At 47.8% G+C, this 12647-nt stretch overlaps 1 protein-coding gene across 2 annotated transcripts in view; it reads left to right on the top strand.

Moving 5' to 3' along the window:
* Window positions 1-1849: 1849 nt before the first annotated feature.
* The window catches only part of PLCD1 (phospholipase C delta 1), a 57449-nt gene continuing 46651 nt past the window's right edge, over window positions 1850-12647 (top strand). Inside the window, exon 1 of one of the 2 annotated variants that reach the window (XM_051612256.1) lies at window positions 1850-2126. In XM_051612256.1, the coding sequence (XP_051468216.1) occupies window positions 2093-2126 (34 nt within the window). In that variant the 5' untranslated portion in view covers window positions 1850-2092. Of the gene's footprint in view, window positions 2127-12187; window positions 12571-12647 lie in introns of those variants that run through there. The other variant, XM_051612255.1, reaches the window with a different exon arrangement.

Below are 12647 nucleotides of genomic sequence, written 5' to 3'. Positions count from 1 at the left end.
ATGGGCAAGAGTGAAAAGGTGGGCAAAGTTTTGTGAATCCTCCTAACGGGCACCGTTTCTGCTCCTGCTTGCTGTCATCATGAAGAACTCAGCCTGACAAGAAGGAAGGGATCTCAAGGGATGATGGCAGAGAAACTCACTGATGGTGCTTTGCCCAGAAGTCAGTGCAATCATGGTGGTGTTCACAGCAAGGCAGGGAGTGGTGGTCATGTCTTGGTGCCATTGGTGCCCTGCACTGCTGTGAAGAAGTTCTATCAAGAATATTGTCCTCATTGTTCCTGGGACTAAATTAGCTCTCTTACATCTCCCCCTTTGCCACAGAGGACACAGGGATACTGGCTGTTACATCTCTAAGTGAGAAGCTTGTGTTAGGCAGCGTGGGGACACAATGGGATGTGATACAGAGAAGAGGGCAGGAGTTACTCTAATATTATTTCCCGTCACCACTTTCCAGCTGCCCTTCTCTACTTTTCCTCCTTTGTGAACACCATTATGTCCTCATCACCTCAGCTTCACTGGAGTTTCCAGCCTGGCTGACTCACCCTCCAGCCTCAGGTACACTCCCTCCAGTCCCTCTCCCCCATTAGCTGAAAGGCTGGCAGGTTTTGGTGGTCTCCTCTGGAAATTTCCTCTGCCTTGAGGCTTTTAGGGCTGTATGAGGAATCTCTTGGGTGCCTCCAGCCACTGACCTTGCTGCCAAGTAGTTTGCCCCCGTCTGAGTCAATGTCTCCTTGTCTGTGGGTTTACAAAAGGGATGCTCCTTCCTAGGTCCTTTGGAAAGTGTCTAGTGGGAAATGAGTCCCTTCATACCATGCTGGTGGCTCTGAAGTAGAAGGGTGGGCTTTTGATGAGTCACGGGGTGAAGTCTCTGCTCTTTATTTTCTCCACTTGTTTGGTTGTGTTAGCTGTGTACTAGCACAGAGGAGTTTTGCTGTATTAGTGTAATTTTCTTTGGGTGGTGGCAGCAACCCTGTATTTGTGGGCTGTAAAATATGACAGCAACATCTGTGCTCTCAAAGGAACAGCCCAGTTCCTGGACGGGAGGGACAAACTGTCCCAGTCCCGAAGTATTTTTTACCACATCTCCCAGACCTGTCACTATCAGAGAGGGATTTTTCCTTTCTGTTCGTGGAGCTGCTGGCTTTACAGCAGCTTTTGAACCTGCCAACAACTCCATCAGTTGTTTGCATCAATAACCAGCAATGGAGACAAACAACAGGAACACTATAACCGAAACTCCCCCCAAACATTCAAGTAGGGGGAAACTTTGTTTTCCCACATGGGATTCCCTTTCTTTCCCCCTCCCTGCCAGCATCTTCTTTCAAACCTCAAAAAATATCTCCTTCAACAGGAGGGGACAGAGTGAAAGAAGTCGTTTCCACTCAGTAAAAGCCTCAGGAGAGGGTTGTTTTTTTTTTTCCTGCTTTCTCTCTCCTGTCTCAAGTGCAAAGCTTGGAACTTTTCTTCTGCTTCAAGCAGAACGTTTGTGGCTACAGCATCTACTTCTACATTGGCAATTTCTGACCTGATTTTATTTCCCCCCGTGCAAGAAAGAAGGGCTTCTAAAACCCCCTTTAAACCCCGAATCCCATCCCCAGCCTCTGTTTTCAGGCCCTTTCCTTGATCTGGGCAGCACAGATTTGCAGCAGCCCCGTGTGCCCTGCGGGAAACCTTGCCGGAAAGGAGAGAAGAAGTGAAAAAAAAAAAAAAAACACACCAAAAAAAACGTGCTAGCGACAGGAAAAGAGGTCGGGGCTGTGGAGCTGCAGCAGCAGGAGGAGGAGGAGGAGGCTGGGCCAGCGGTGGAGACGCCAGATTGGAGCGGGGAGGAGCCGGGGCCAGCCCGGCCGCGTCGGGGAGCGGGGCAGGAGGCTGCGGGAGGGAGATTCATGAGGAGTCATAGCCGAGACGTGTTTCCAGGCAAGGGAGAAGAAGCAGGCCTCTCCGGAGGGAGCTGCCTTTGGGGATTCCTGGAGCAGAGAGGAGCGGGGAGAGCCTGCTGGGTCTGGCTTCCACCCCGGGCCGGCGCTAACATCTGGGCACAGCTGCTTCCCGGAGCTCCCGCTGCTGCACATCGGCTTGTTTTGCGGCGATGGAATCGAATGGCACTTTCCTCGCTTGCAGCAGTAAGTCCGTAGAAGTGTTCTTTCGTTTCAGCTCTCTTGTCTTGTCCAAGAACTTCATTGTCCCTCCCCCTCTCTTGCCCCTTTTTTGCTTCCCCATTCTCTTATTTGGAAGTAAAGCAGCATTTAATCGGTGTGAGGATGAGATGACAGATTTTTTCTCTGTTCGTAGGGTTAGCTGTGTTGGTAGGAAGGGTTAAGTGTCTGCAAGTCCAGAAAAGTTGATCCAAATCTCCTCCCCTTTAAGCTGAAACTGAGAGTGGGAGAGATGCTCAACTGGGTAAACTCTGGGCTCTGGTGAAGACAGCAGAGCCAAGATAAATCACCTCAGCTCAGGGTCTGCCCACAAGTCTCTATAAAAGTTAAGTACTAAGTCAGTAACGTTTCTAAAAATGAAGAAATCCTCTCTGCCCTTCCAGCAAGTGAGATTTAAGAAGATTCAATTGGTATCAAGATTGGGAGGCTTGTCAGACAGGGCAATGAAGTATCCCTTGTTCCCTCCTCTGACTTTAATATATCACTTTGTTACCTCTTCATTGTATTTTACTAACTCTGATGAGCAGAAATAACTCAGGCTGTGATAGCTACAGATTGAAATGGGATCCCACAGAACTGGGAAAAGTCTACAGTGCTTATTTTTATTTAATGAGATAGGTGCTTTGGTGCTTTCTTACTATAGATGAGCTATGGAAAAACATAAACTAATAGAGGAGTAAGTGATTGACCATAAATGTTTAGCATTACCAGGAGAAATGTGAAAAGATTCCCCCAGGCTCAAGAAATCTTCCCTCTGATTTTCACAGATGCTAGAAATCTTACAGGAAGGTGAAACAGAGGTTAATGTTATACTTTTTGTAGGTATCTCATTCATTATACAACCCACAGGGGAAAGAAAGCTAAGAAATACATCTGGAACTATTAAAAGATTTCTTATTCTGGCTTGTGGGTCATTTTTCAGTGAATATTATTTAGTCTTCCAGGGTTGGGAACCAAGAAGAATTCAGTGGCTCTTTTTAAATCTACTTTCTTGTCTCAAGCAGAAAAATACACAAGTGATGAACAAGCCAAGCTTTTAAAGAAGTATTTACTGAAATTCCTTGACACATAACACAGACAAGTGCCAAAGTCACTCTGAATGCCAGACTACTTAGACAAGAAAAGTTGTTCACGTTGTTTTGTTAGCAGGATCAGACTCTTACTATGTAGTTTGTCAGAAATTTCTCAGATACTGTGGTTGATAAATATGTTCTCTCTGTGGATTTAAGTTGAAACTCAGTTTCTTTCTTTCAGTTTTGTGGGGTTTTTGTTTTGTTTTGTGTTGTTTTTTTTTTTTTCTTTCCAAACATAGATACACCACCAGTGGTATTTACCATTTCAGAATTAACCACAGGCATGTGGTTCAGTCTCAGTAAAATATCTGACACCTGAGATACCACCTGATAGCAGAAGCTGGTGTTGCTGTAGAATTTTTGAAAAGTCTGTACAGTTTTGTTTACGCTGATTTTGGGAGACCTGAGTCCTGGCAAGAAAACTGAGCATGCTCCCTTGTCCACAGAGCTTGAGTAGCACCTGTGATTTAGTGGTCTGTGCCTTTTATTTTCAATGTGCTTAATTCAGCTGGATGAGCTTCTTGTTGCTTATTTTATTCAGGGTCATCTATATTTCATAAGCAATGAATCTGCTGGACAATTTGGGCTATTAAGAATCTTTTTCTTGCCTCATGAAGTTGGTTTGTTTCTGGACTGGGAGCCCTTGTGCTTGCACAGATGATAGAATAGCTAATTTGTACTATGCCTTATTCTTATACACTGACTTTTTCATCCAAGACACTGTGTACATTGTGCAGGGAATGCCCCCATCCTGTTACAGGAATGCCCTCGGCCACAGCCCGGGCTGAGACTCAGCAGGGAAGGGTTAGTGAAATCCTACAAACCAGGCCATTTCCTTGTTTGTTCTGTCACCTAGTCCTGAAGAGCACCTTCTAGATTTAAATTTCCAAATGAATCATCTCCACCTGCCCTTCTTAGCTGGGAAAAATGAGGAGGCACCTTCTGGGCTTCAACCTCCATGGGTGGGAGATAAGGCTACTCGGGATGAGCAGGGATCTGCTCTGAAGCAGCCAGTGACTTTGATCTCCTTCCCAACAAACAAAATGCTCTCAGCACACCCCACTTGATGCAGGTTGTGCCTGATGTGTTAACGTGGCAGGTTTCTGAGCCATATTGTTTCTGGTAGTGCAGGAGTAATCACAATACTGACACTTCTTAGTACATGACACAATCGACTTGTCCCTTTTTCAGCCAGGACAAGTAAAATTCATTGTGAGTCTTCTTTGCATTTTGACACAAAAGCTGCTGAATTTCCAATCTGAGCAATATCTCTGAATGTCTTTAAAGCCCACACTTGTTTTTAAGAGTGTTGTCAGTGTACAAGGCCCCAGCATGAGGCCCAAAAGTTGGAGCAAGAAGATGTTTGGGAAGCAATAAATTTCAATGAGGAAATGAAAAAGGAGGAAAAAGGAAATGCAGTTGCTTGGAAAACTGCTGCAGGTAGCAGAGATGAAGGGATAGAGCCAGCTACAGGGAAAAGCAAGAGGTGTGTGGGCTTTGTGCAAGATCCAGAAACTCAGTTGACTGGATAGGCAGCTCTGGGAGCCAAAGGTGTTGATGATTTGGGAGTAAAGTATAGTTTCCTGTACAGGGAGATCAAAATACATAAACAGCTATTTGTGAAGGAAAGCTGCAGACTAATGCTTGGTGATTTGATCATCCAGGGTGGGATTCAGCTGGCTAAATCACAGAATCACAGAATCCTAGGGGTTGGAAGGGACCTCAAAAGATCATCCAGTCCAACCCCCCTGCCAGGCAGGATCACCCAGAGCACATCACACAGGAACGTGTCCAGGTGGGTTTGGAATGTCTTCAGCAAAGGAGACTCCACAGCCTCTCTGGGCAGCCTGTCCCAGTGCTCTGTCACTCTCGCAGGAAATAAGTTTCTTCTGATGTTTACGTGGAACCTCCTGTGCTCCAGTTTGCACCCATTGCCCCTTGTCCTGTCACTGGACATCACTGAACAAAGCCTGGCTCCATCCTCCTGACACTCCCCCTTAATGTATTTGTAAACATTGATGAGGTCACCCCTCAGTCTCCTCTTCTCCAGGCTCAAGAGACCCAGCTCCCTCAGCCTTTCCTCACAAAGGAGATGTTCCACACCCTTCATCACCTTTGTGGCTCTGCCCTGGACTCTTTCAAGCAGTTCCCTGTCCTTCTGGAACTGAGAGGCCCAGAACTGGACACAATACTCCAGATGCGGCCTCACCAAGGCAGAATAAAGGGGGAGGAGAACCTCTCTTGACCTACTAACCACCCCCTTTCTAATGCACCCCAGGATGCCATTGGCCTTCTTGGTTACCAGGGCACATTGCTGGCTCATGGTCATCCTCCTGTCCACCAGGACCCCCAGGTCCCTTTCTCCTACACTGCTCTCCAGCAGGTCAGCCCCCAACCTGTACTGGTGCATGACATTTTTCTTCCCCAGATGCAAGACTCTACACTTGCCCTTGTTGAATTTCATCAAGTTTCTCCCTGCCCAACTCTCCAGCCTGTCCAGGTCTCTCTGAATGGCAGCACAGCCTTCTGGTGTGTCAGCCACTCCTCCCAGTTTAGTGTCATCAGCAAACTTGCTGAGGGCACACTCTGTTCCCTCATCCAGGTCGTTGATTAAAATATTGAACAGTGCCAGTCCCAGTACCAACCCCTGAGGGACTCCACTAGTCACAGGCCTCCAACTAGATTCTGTCCCATTGACCACAACTCTCTGACTTCTTCCTTTCAACCAGTTCACAATCCACCTCACTACCTGATCATCAAGACCACACTTCCTCAGTTTATCTACAAGGATGCTATGGGAGACAGTGTCAAATGCTTTACTGAAATCAAGATAAGCCACATCTACCACCTGACCATGCTCTATCTTCCTAGTTACTTCCTTATAGAAGGCTAGATATCTGCAGATATGTAGGTATCTGCAAGAAATGTCAGGCTCTTAAACAGGTGAATTGTACCCTGTCTTCTCCTGACCCCTTGTTCAGGGCACTGTAGATAGCTACGTACTGTGAGAATAAACCCCAGCCCCTGTGTCTCCTAGGTCCTTTACCATGGGTGGAGGGTCTCAGTCCTTCAGTCAAGCCCACCAGAATGCAAAGATGGAGACCTTGGTCAAACATGGAGGTTTCTCTTCTTCCTTACGCAGATAGAGGAGATTTTGCCACAGTTTCTTCTAAACCAAGATAATTCCACACCATAAATGAGCCAGTTTAGACAATGTGTGTGAGCAAATTGTCTCACTTGAGCTGCCCCTCACATGGGTACCATTTGAAGCCCTATGTTGAGACACCACACAACAAGTCTCCTTGGCTGTTTTTGGCTAAAGTTACAGAGTGCTGAAATTGCAGATAAATCACTCAGGGGAAAAAAAAAAAAAAAAAAGGATCTTTCCCCTAGTTTTGCATAATTTAATTGTGCAATTTAATTATTGCACAGATTTTGCCCTGCTACAGAAAGGTGAGAGTGACCTGCATTTTGCCTGTGGAAGAAATTTCAGCTCCTGAACAAAATGTCAAAACAAGCTGCTACGTGGCCTTAAAAAAATAAAGCTGGGACCTGCCTACAAATTGGTTTGGTTTCATGAAGAGGACATCTTCTTCAGCATGTGCCCAGAAATAGGACCTAGGCAGCTATGCTGCATGCATGCTCCTGGCTGTTGGTGCTGGTCCTATCCATCAAGTTAATATCCTTTTTTTCCAATTACTTTCATCCCATTCTTTTCATCCCAGCTCCTGGAAAAGCTGTAATTTACTGCAAGCCAGTGTTTGTCTTCATGCCTCTCACTCTGCAGCCAGATCTCTTTGTGCACTTTTGATGGAGGGGCCAGTGAAAGGACCAAACCAAACCTTTGGTCTGGTTTTGAGTCCCTGAGTGCAATGAGCTTTAGTTACATGTTTTACCTGCATTTAACTCAGAGCGTGGGGCAGTAGATTTGATGGGTCACAGCCAGTTCCATGCGTGGATCCAAGCTCCCTTTGGTTGATCCAGACTGGCAGAAAGGTTTATGCAGATTTTCACAAATTAAAGGTCACAATTTGATGTGTCTGTGAAATGTCTGAGCGGGCAGCCCTGGCTTTGTCTGTGCAAAGGAGGGCCAGGGCTCTGCATCATTTTAGGTGCCAGCACGTTCCCCAGCATGGTTTTGATCCATAGCATGGTCTGGGTGATGCCCACTGGGCAGGCTGGATGTAGCCAGGGGAAAGACTGCTGGGCTGTGTGGACTGATCAGAGCAGAGCTGCAAAAGGGACCATTCTCCTCCTTGCAGACAAGACAGCCAAAAGATACAGAGAGAAAGTGGGGCTGAGAAACATGGAGCAGGGTGACAAGCTCTGATCTCAGTGTGCTAGAAACCTGCCCGTCATACAGCTTCTTGCCAGCATGCCAGTGCAGGAAGGCTGTGGGCAGGGATTTGAAGGACTGTCACAACATGATACTTGGGAAGAACTCCTGTGTGAACCTATAAGGTCACCCCGCCCCGGCTCAGCTGGACCTCTCAGGCACCCTGGAAGGGAAGCAGAGTGGGCAAGAAAAGCCAGTGTAAGGAAGAGAAGGACGATGCTGCAGCAGGCTTTGTGGAGAAGCCCATTCTCAGTGTCACCACAAGGTGGAACTTGGTACATACCACATATGCAGCGGAGGTGCATCCCCTGTCAGCAAGCAGCAGCATCTTTGGCCAGAGATGCACCGAGGCTTCTGGTCTCAGCTCCCACTCCCTGGTCCTCACTGCCCCGGGGGGAGTCAGAAGGGGAGCGCTGGTGTAAAGGAGCCATTGGCATTTTTTTGCTGGTGGGAAGAAACTGGCTGCTGTGCCAACAGCAAGGCCAGGTCCTCGCAAGGTGTGAGGTGTGACTGGGGGGAATAAAGCTGAGAGCAATGAGGGGTGTCCTGGAGGTTCCAAGGATGGAGGAAAGAGTGAGGTTTCTATGGGTGGGATGTGAGAGAGCATGAATGATGAGAAGAATGGACTCCAGAAGGAAAGGCTGGGCAAGTGGGACCCTGCAGATGTGGAAGGAGCTTTGCTGTCCTGTTGTCATGGCAGGGTCTGAGCTCGGAGACAACTCGCTGTTGCTGGGACCACACTGATCCCAGGCACAGCACTGCTAAAGAGCTGATGTAAAAGCCATGTTAGACATAACCATGGGGTGCTGGCAGATGCCCAAAGGGGCCTCTGCAGAGGCACTTCACAGGTAACATCAGTGATTTGCAAAAGCATTGTTGAAACCAACTAAAATCCCTGTCACTTGACAGGTTTTCTGCTATTCTGAACAGGAGCTGCTGCTCAGTGCTACAGCTGGTTGTGCTCCTTTCCAAGGAGCTGCTGCACTGACAATACTCCTCACACTAGGTGTGCAAAAGTAATCCTCAAACTGTATGTACCATCAGAAACTTCACCCTAACAAGTGCTGGAAGGTTGTTGTGTTATGACAGAGCAGCTGAACTACAGCTTTTATGAACTCTCATAGAATCACAGACTGGTTTGGCTTGGAATGGACCATAAAGATCATCTAGTTCCACTGCCCTGCCATGGGCAGGGACACCTCCCACTAGACCAAGTTGCTCCAAGCTCCATCCAGCCTGACCTGGAACACTTCCAGGGAGGGGGAATTGTCTCATGCTTGCTGAGGACTAGGAATACTTAGGGACAGACACGGCAGTGATGCTTTGATTGTGCTGTTACTCTTACTAAAATAATTCTGTTGAATTTCACTGTGAGGGAGCCTGGGAGAGAAGGTGAAATTACAGTGTTTCTTCAAACAAACAATGGCATCATGTAAGACAGACATAATTTTTAATTCTTGGTAACAAATACAGAGCAAAGCACAACCTTTGGCCTCTTTAGTGGTAAAATCTCCTCTTAAAATGACATTTGTTGTGTGCTATGTGACTGCCATAGTCATTACTGGTCATAATAGAGCAATTTACATCATGTGCATGATGAAATGGTGAAGTGGTGAGGTCATCACCAGCACAGGTATTTTCATTCCAGTCCTAAATTATCACAAGTCTGGGCAAATCAGCAGCTGACTTCTGTCATGTCATTGGTGTCAGTGTGGGGTAAAGAGACTATGATCAGTATTAAGGCTGCACCACTTTTGGTATTGCCCAAATGTATTGGGGGGAGGAGAAAAAATCCAGCCCTAAAGAGCTCAAAACCAACCTGCTTCTTCCTCTGTGAAGTGTTAATAGTGCTTCCTTAACTCCTTTATTTAAGGATGTGATGGAGATTAATAATTTTGAAAAATTGTCTGAAAAGCAGCCTATTCATTAATAATTTTCTCACATAAGCCCATTTCCTTCCAGACTCTACAGACTTTCTATCTCAAGTGCCTGTTTCCTGGACAATAAAGTGCTTTGCTAATGTTGGGACCATATTCAGACATCCTCATTCACATTGATTTCCATTTGCTCCCTGAGGAATCCAGCTGGAATCAATAGGATGATTAGCACAGCCCCCATCCTGGGCACAGGGACACAAATAACTCATGTGACTTGTGACATTTATTTCAGAGGGATTGGTCATGTGGCTAAAATTGCATGTTTGAGTGCAGGCTTCAGACCCAGTCAGGGGTTACCTGCAGTGAATAAGAGTTGGGGAATTTGCCCACAAGCCATTTGCAGGAATCACTTCCTCCAGCACTGGAGTGTGACCCAGCATCATGTAGCATCAATAAACAATGCCACAGTGTCACACTCATCCACCAGGCTTCGTCTATGAGATGTGACATTGTCTTTACATGACCATTTTGGAATGGACTGCCCAGGGAAGTGGTGGAGGCACCGTCCCAGGATGTGTTCAAGGAAAGGCTGGATGTGGCACTTAGTGCCATGGTCTGGCTGATGTGGTGGTGTTGGTCATAGGCTGGACTTGATGGTCTTAAAGGTCTTTTCCAGCCTTGGTGATTCTGTGATTCTGTTATTCTGTGATCTCAAGACCACAGTACCTCCAGATCTGTTGTTTCCATTTCTGCCCTGACGATCTTCACTTTAAAACCAAACTGATTTTAACTGCCTTACATCTCTGAAGCCCTCACAACAGCAAAACTCACACACTACTGTTCTGGAGGAGAAGTATCTAAACTCGGCGAATGCCACTCCTGTGCTTTGTGTGTGTGTGCAAACTTTAGGGATAAGTGCAATAAAATGTTCTCTGAGGGCCTGGAAAGCATCAAGCAGTGCTGTCACTGGCACTACTTATTAGGAATTGATGAGAAATGAGGCAGAGGGACTGTGTGTTCTAAATCAATCCCTATGGGACTCTGGCTGCTGCTGGAAAGGACAGCTGGTGAGCAGAAGCAAATTGTTTTGTTAAGGCAAGTACAGGAGACCACTCTCCTCCCCACTCGTTTAATTAGATCAGTCCTGTCCAGTACAATGTGAAATATGGGAAGTGCTGGGAGACTCTTAGCTAATAAATACCATCTAGCCATTACATCATGGTGCCCACCTCCCAGCCAGGGCAAAAGCAAAGCTTCCAGCTCCCACAGGAGATGACAGCTCTGACATCCAGCCCCTGTATGTGCAGGGGGCTCAGAAAAGGCTGGAGGTATTTCCTCAGGCACCTGAGTGCCTAACGTGTTCAGCCATGTCCCATCCAGAAAACACCTTTATTCTCCTTTGCTGATTGTGATTAGTAGTTGCTTTCTGTAAATAAGGTGTTACTAGTTGTACAGCTGTTCATGGCCATTCAATGGCTCTGCCTTGTCCCCAGAGTGTTTCTTACACGCAGCATATGGCAGCAATTAATGACTCTGAATCTGTCCTTGGGCTGGTCAAATTACCCAGTCCTCTGTGCTTATCTGAGTGTTGGTAGGGCTTCCTTCCAAATGTGGAGAAATAAGGGGAAGATGGCTGTTTCACCAGAAATAGAGAACGTTTCTAAAACGTGTGTACAGTGAGGGGGCTGGTGATGGAGATCCTTGGGTTAGGTCTCCAGCAGACATGGTGGCGTGTGGCTGGCCACCAGGTTGCTCAGGCATCAGCTGCTTCTGCAGGGCAGAAGCCAGCAAAGGAAATGACAAAAAGCCTAGTGTGTAACAGAAGTCTGAATACTCACCTAGGGTGGAACAGCTTAACAAGTTTAGCTGCTGTATTTCACTGCAGAAAGAGTCAAGGCTGGGGAGGAGAAGGATTTTAGTCTCCCATTGCTAGGACAATGGGCAATGGTCATGAGTTTCAGCAAAAGGCAATTTATACTGGTTGTAATGAAGAAATTCACAGAATCACAGAATTACCTTGGCTGGAAAAGACCTTCAGATCACCGAGTCCAACCTAGGAATTTTTCACTAAGAACATCTAAGCTCTTGAACAGAGATCTGGATTGGCTGCAGGGTCTGTCCTCAGGGATAGCCAAAACTCACCTGGACGAGGCTGTGAGCAACCTGATCTACCTTTCAAGGTGACCCCACTTCGAGTGGGGTGGTTGAACTAGAGAGCTCCAGAGGTCCATTCCAACCTGAATTACTCTCTGATTCAGTGTAATTTGACTTGTCAAGCCACTAATGGGGACTTACCCCTGCACCAGGCTGCAGGAAAAGTTTGCTTTACAAGAATAAACCCAGAGCTATGCAGAAATGCAGGCTGACTCACCCAAGTCATACAGGAAATAGGTGGCAGAGAAGACACTCTCCAGAGTCTTAGGAAAAAGCTCTTCTCTAGGTGGAAAAAAAAGAAGAGCATCAGAACACAGTTTCCGAGCAGCTTTTGGGCAATCCTGCCCTGGCTGAAAGGTGCCTTTAGCTTCCTCTTCGCTGCGTGTCAGTGGGAGCAGCAGGGAGAGCAGTTCTGCACGGAGGAGAAAGGGTGGAGTTAAGCTCCCTGTGATCCAGGCGGTGGTGGGCAGGCTCAGCGCCACAAGCCCCCGGCACTGATTAGGAGCCACAAACATCGCTTGGGGCTTCTCCCAGCCCCTGGAAGTGATGCATAAAAACCCACTGGCGTGTGGCTGTAGGAAAGCTTCTTCCTTCTACCCGGGCAGCGGCCAAGCAGATGCCTCCGTGAAGTTGGGTTTGTCCCGTGTGTGCGCCTGGGTGAGCCAAGCAGGAGGAGAGACTTCCCACCGTCCCACCCCCGGCTGGACTCTGCCCTCCCCTGCCTGCCTCTTGCCTCCGCTCCCTCCCTGGAGCCCCGCTGGTCACCGCGCTCGCCGGAAGGCTCCTGGATGAGCAGGGATCCCCGCAGGGGTGGCCTGGCCCCCCGTTTTTCCCGACCCTCGACAGCTGTCCCCGAGCCCCAGGCTGGATCATGCAGTGCATCCGACGGCAGCCCAAGCGCACCCTGTCCCAGGAGAGCATCCTGCGGGAGCAGAGCCGGAGAGTGGCCGCGTTGAACGGCATCAGGCTGGGTAAGGGGCAGAGCTGGCCGGACCCCCGGCGCTTCCACAGCCGCCTGTGTCTGCCTCTTCCCTGGGCAGAGGCAGGG

Source organism: Apus apus, chromosome 2, assembly GCF_020740795.1.
Source record: "Apus apus isolate bApuApu2 chromosome 2, bApuApu2.pri.cur, whole genome shotgun sequence".
NCBI classification, from domain to species: Eukaryota; Metazoa; Chordata; class Aves; order Apodiformes; family Apodidae; genus Apus; species Apus apus.
This window is presented reverse-complemented; position numbering and strand designations above follow the sequence as displayed.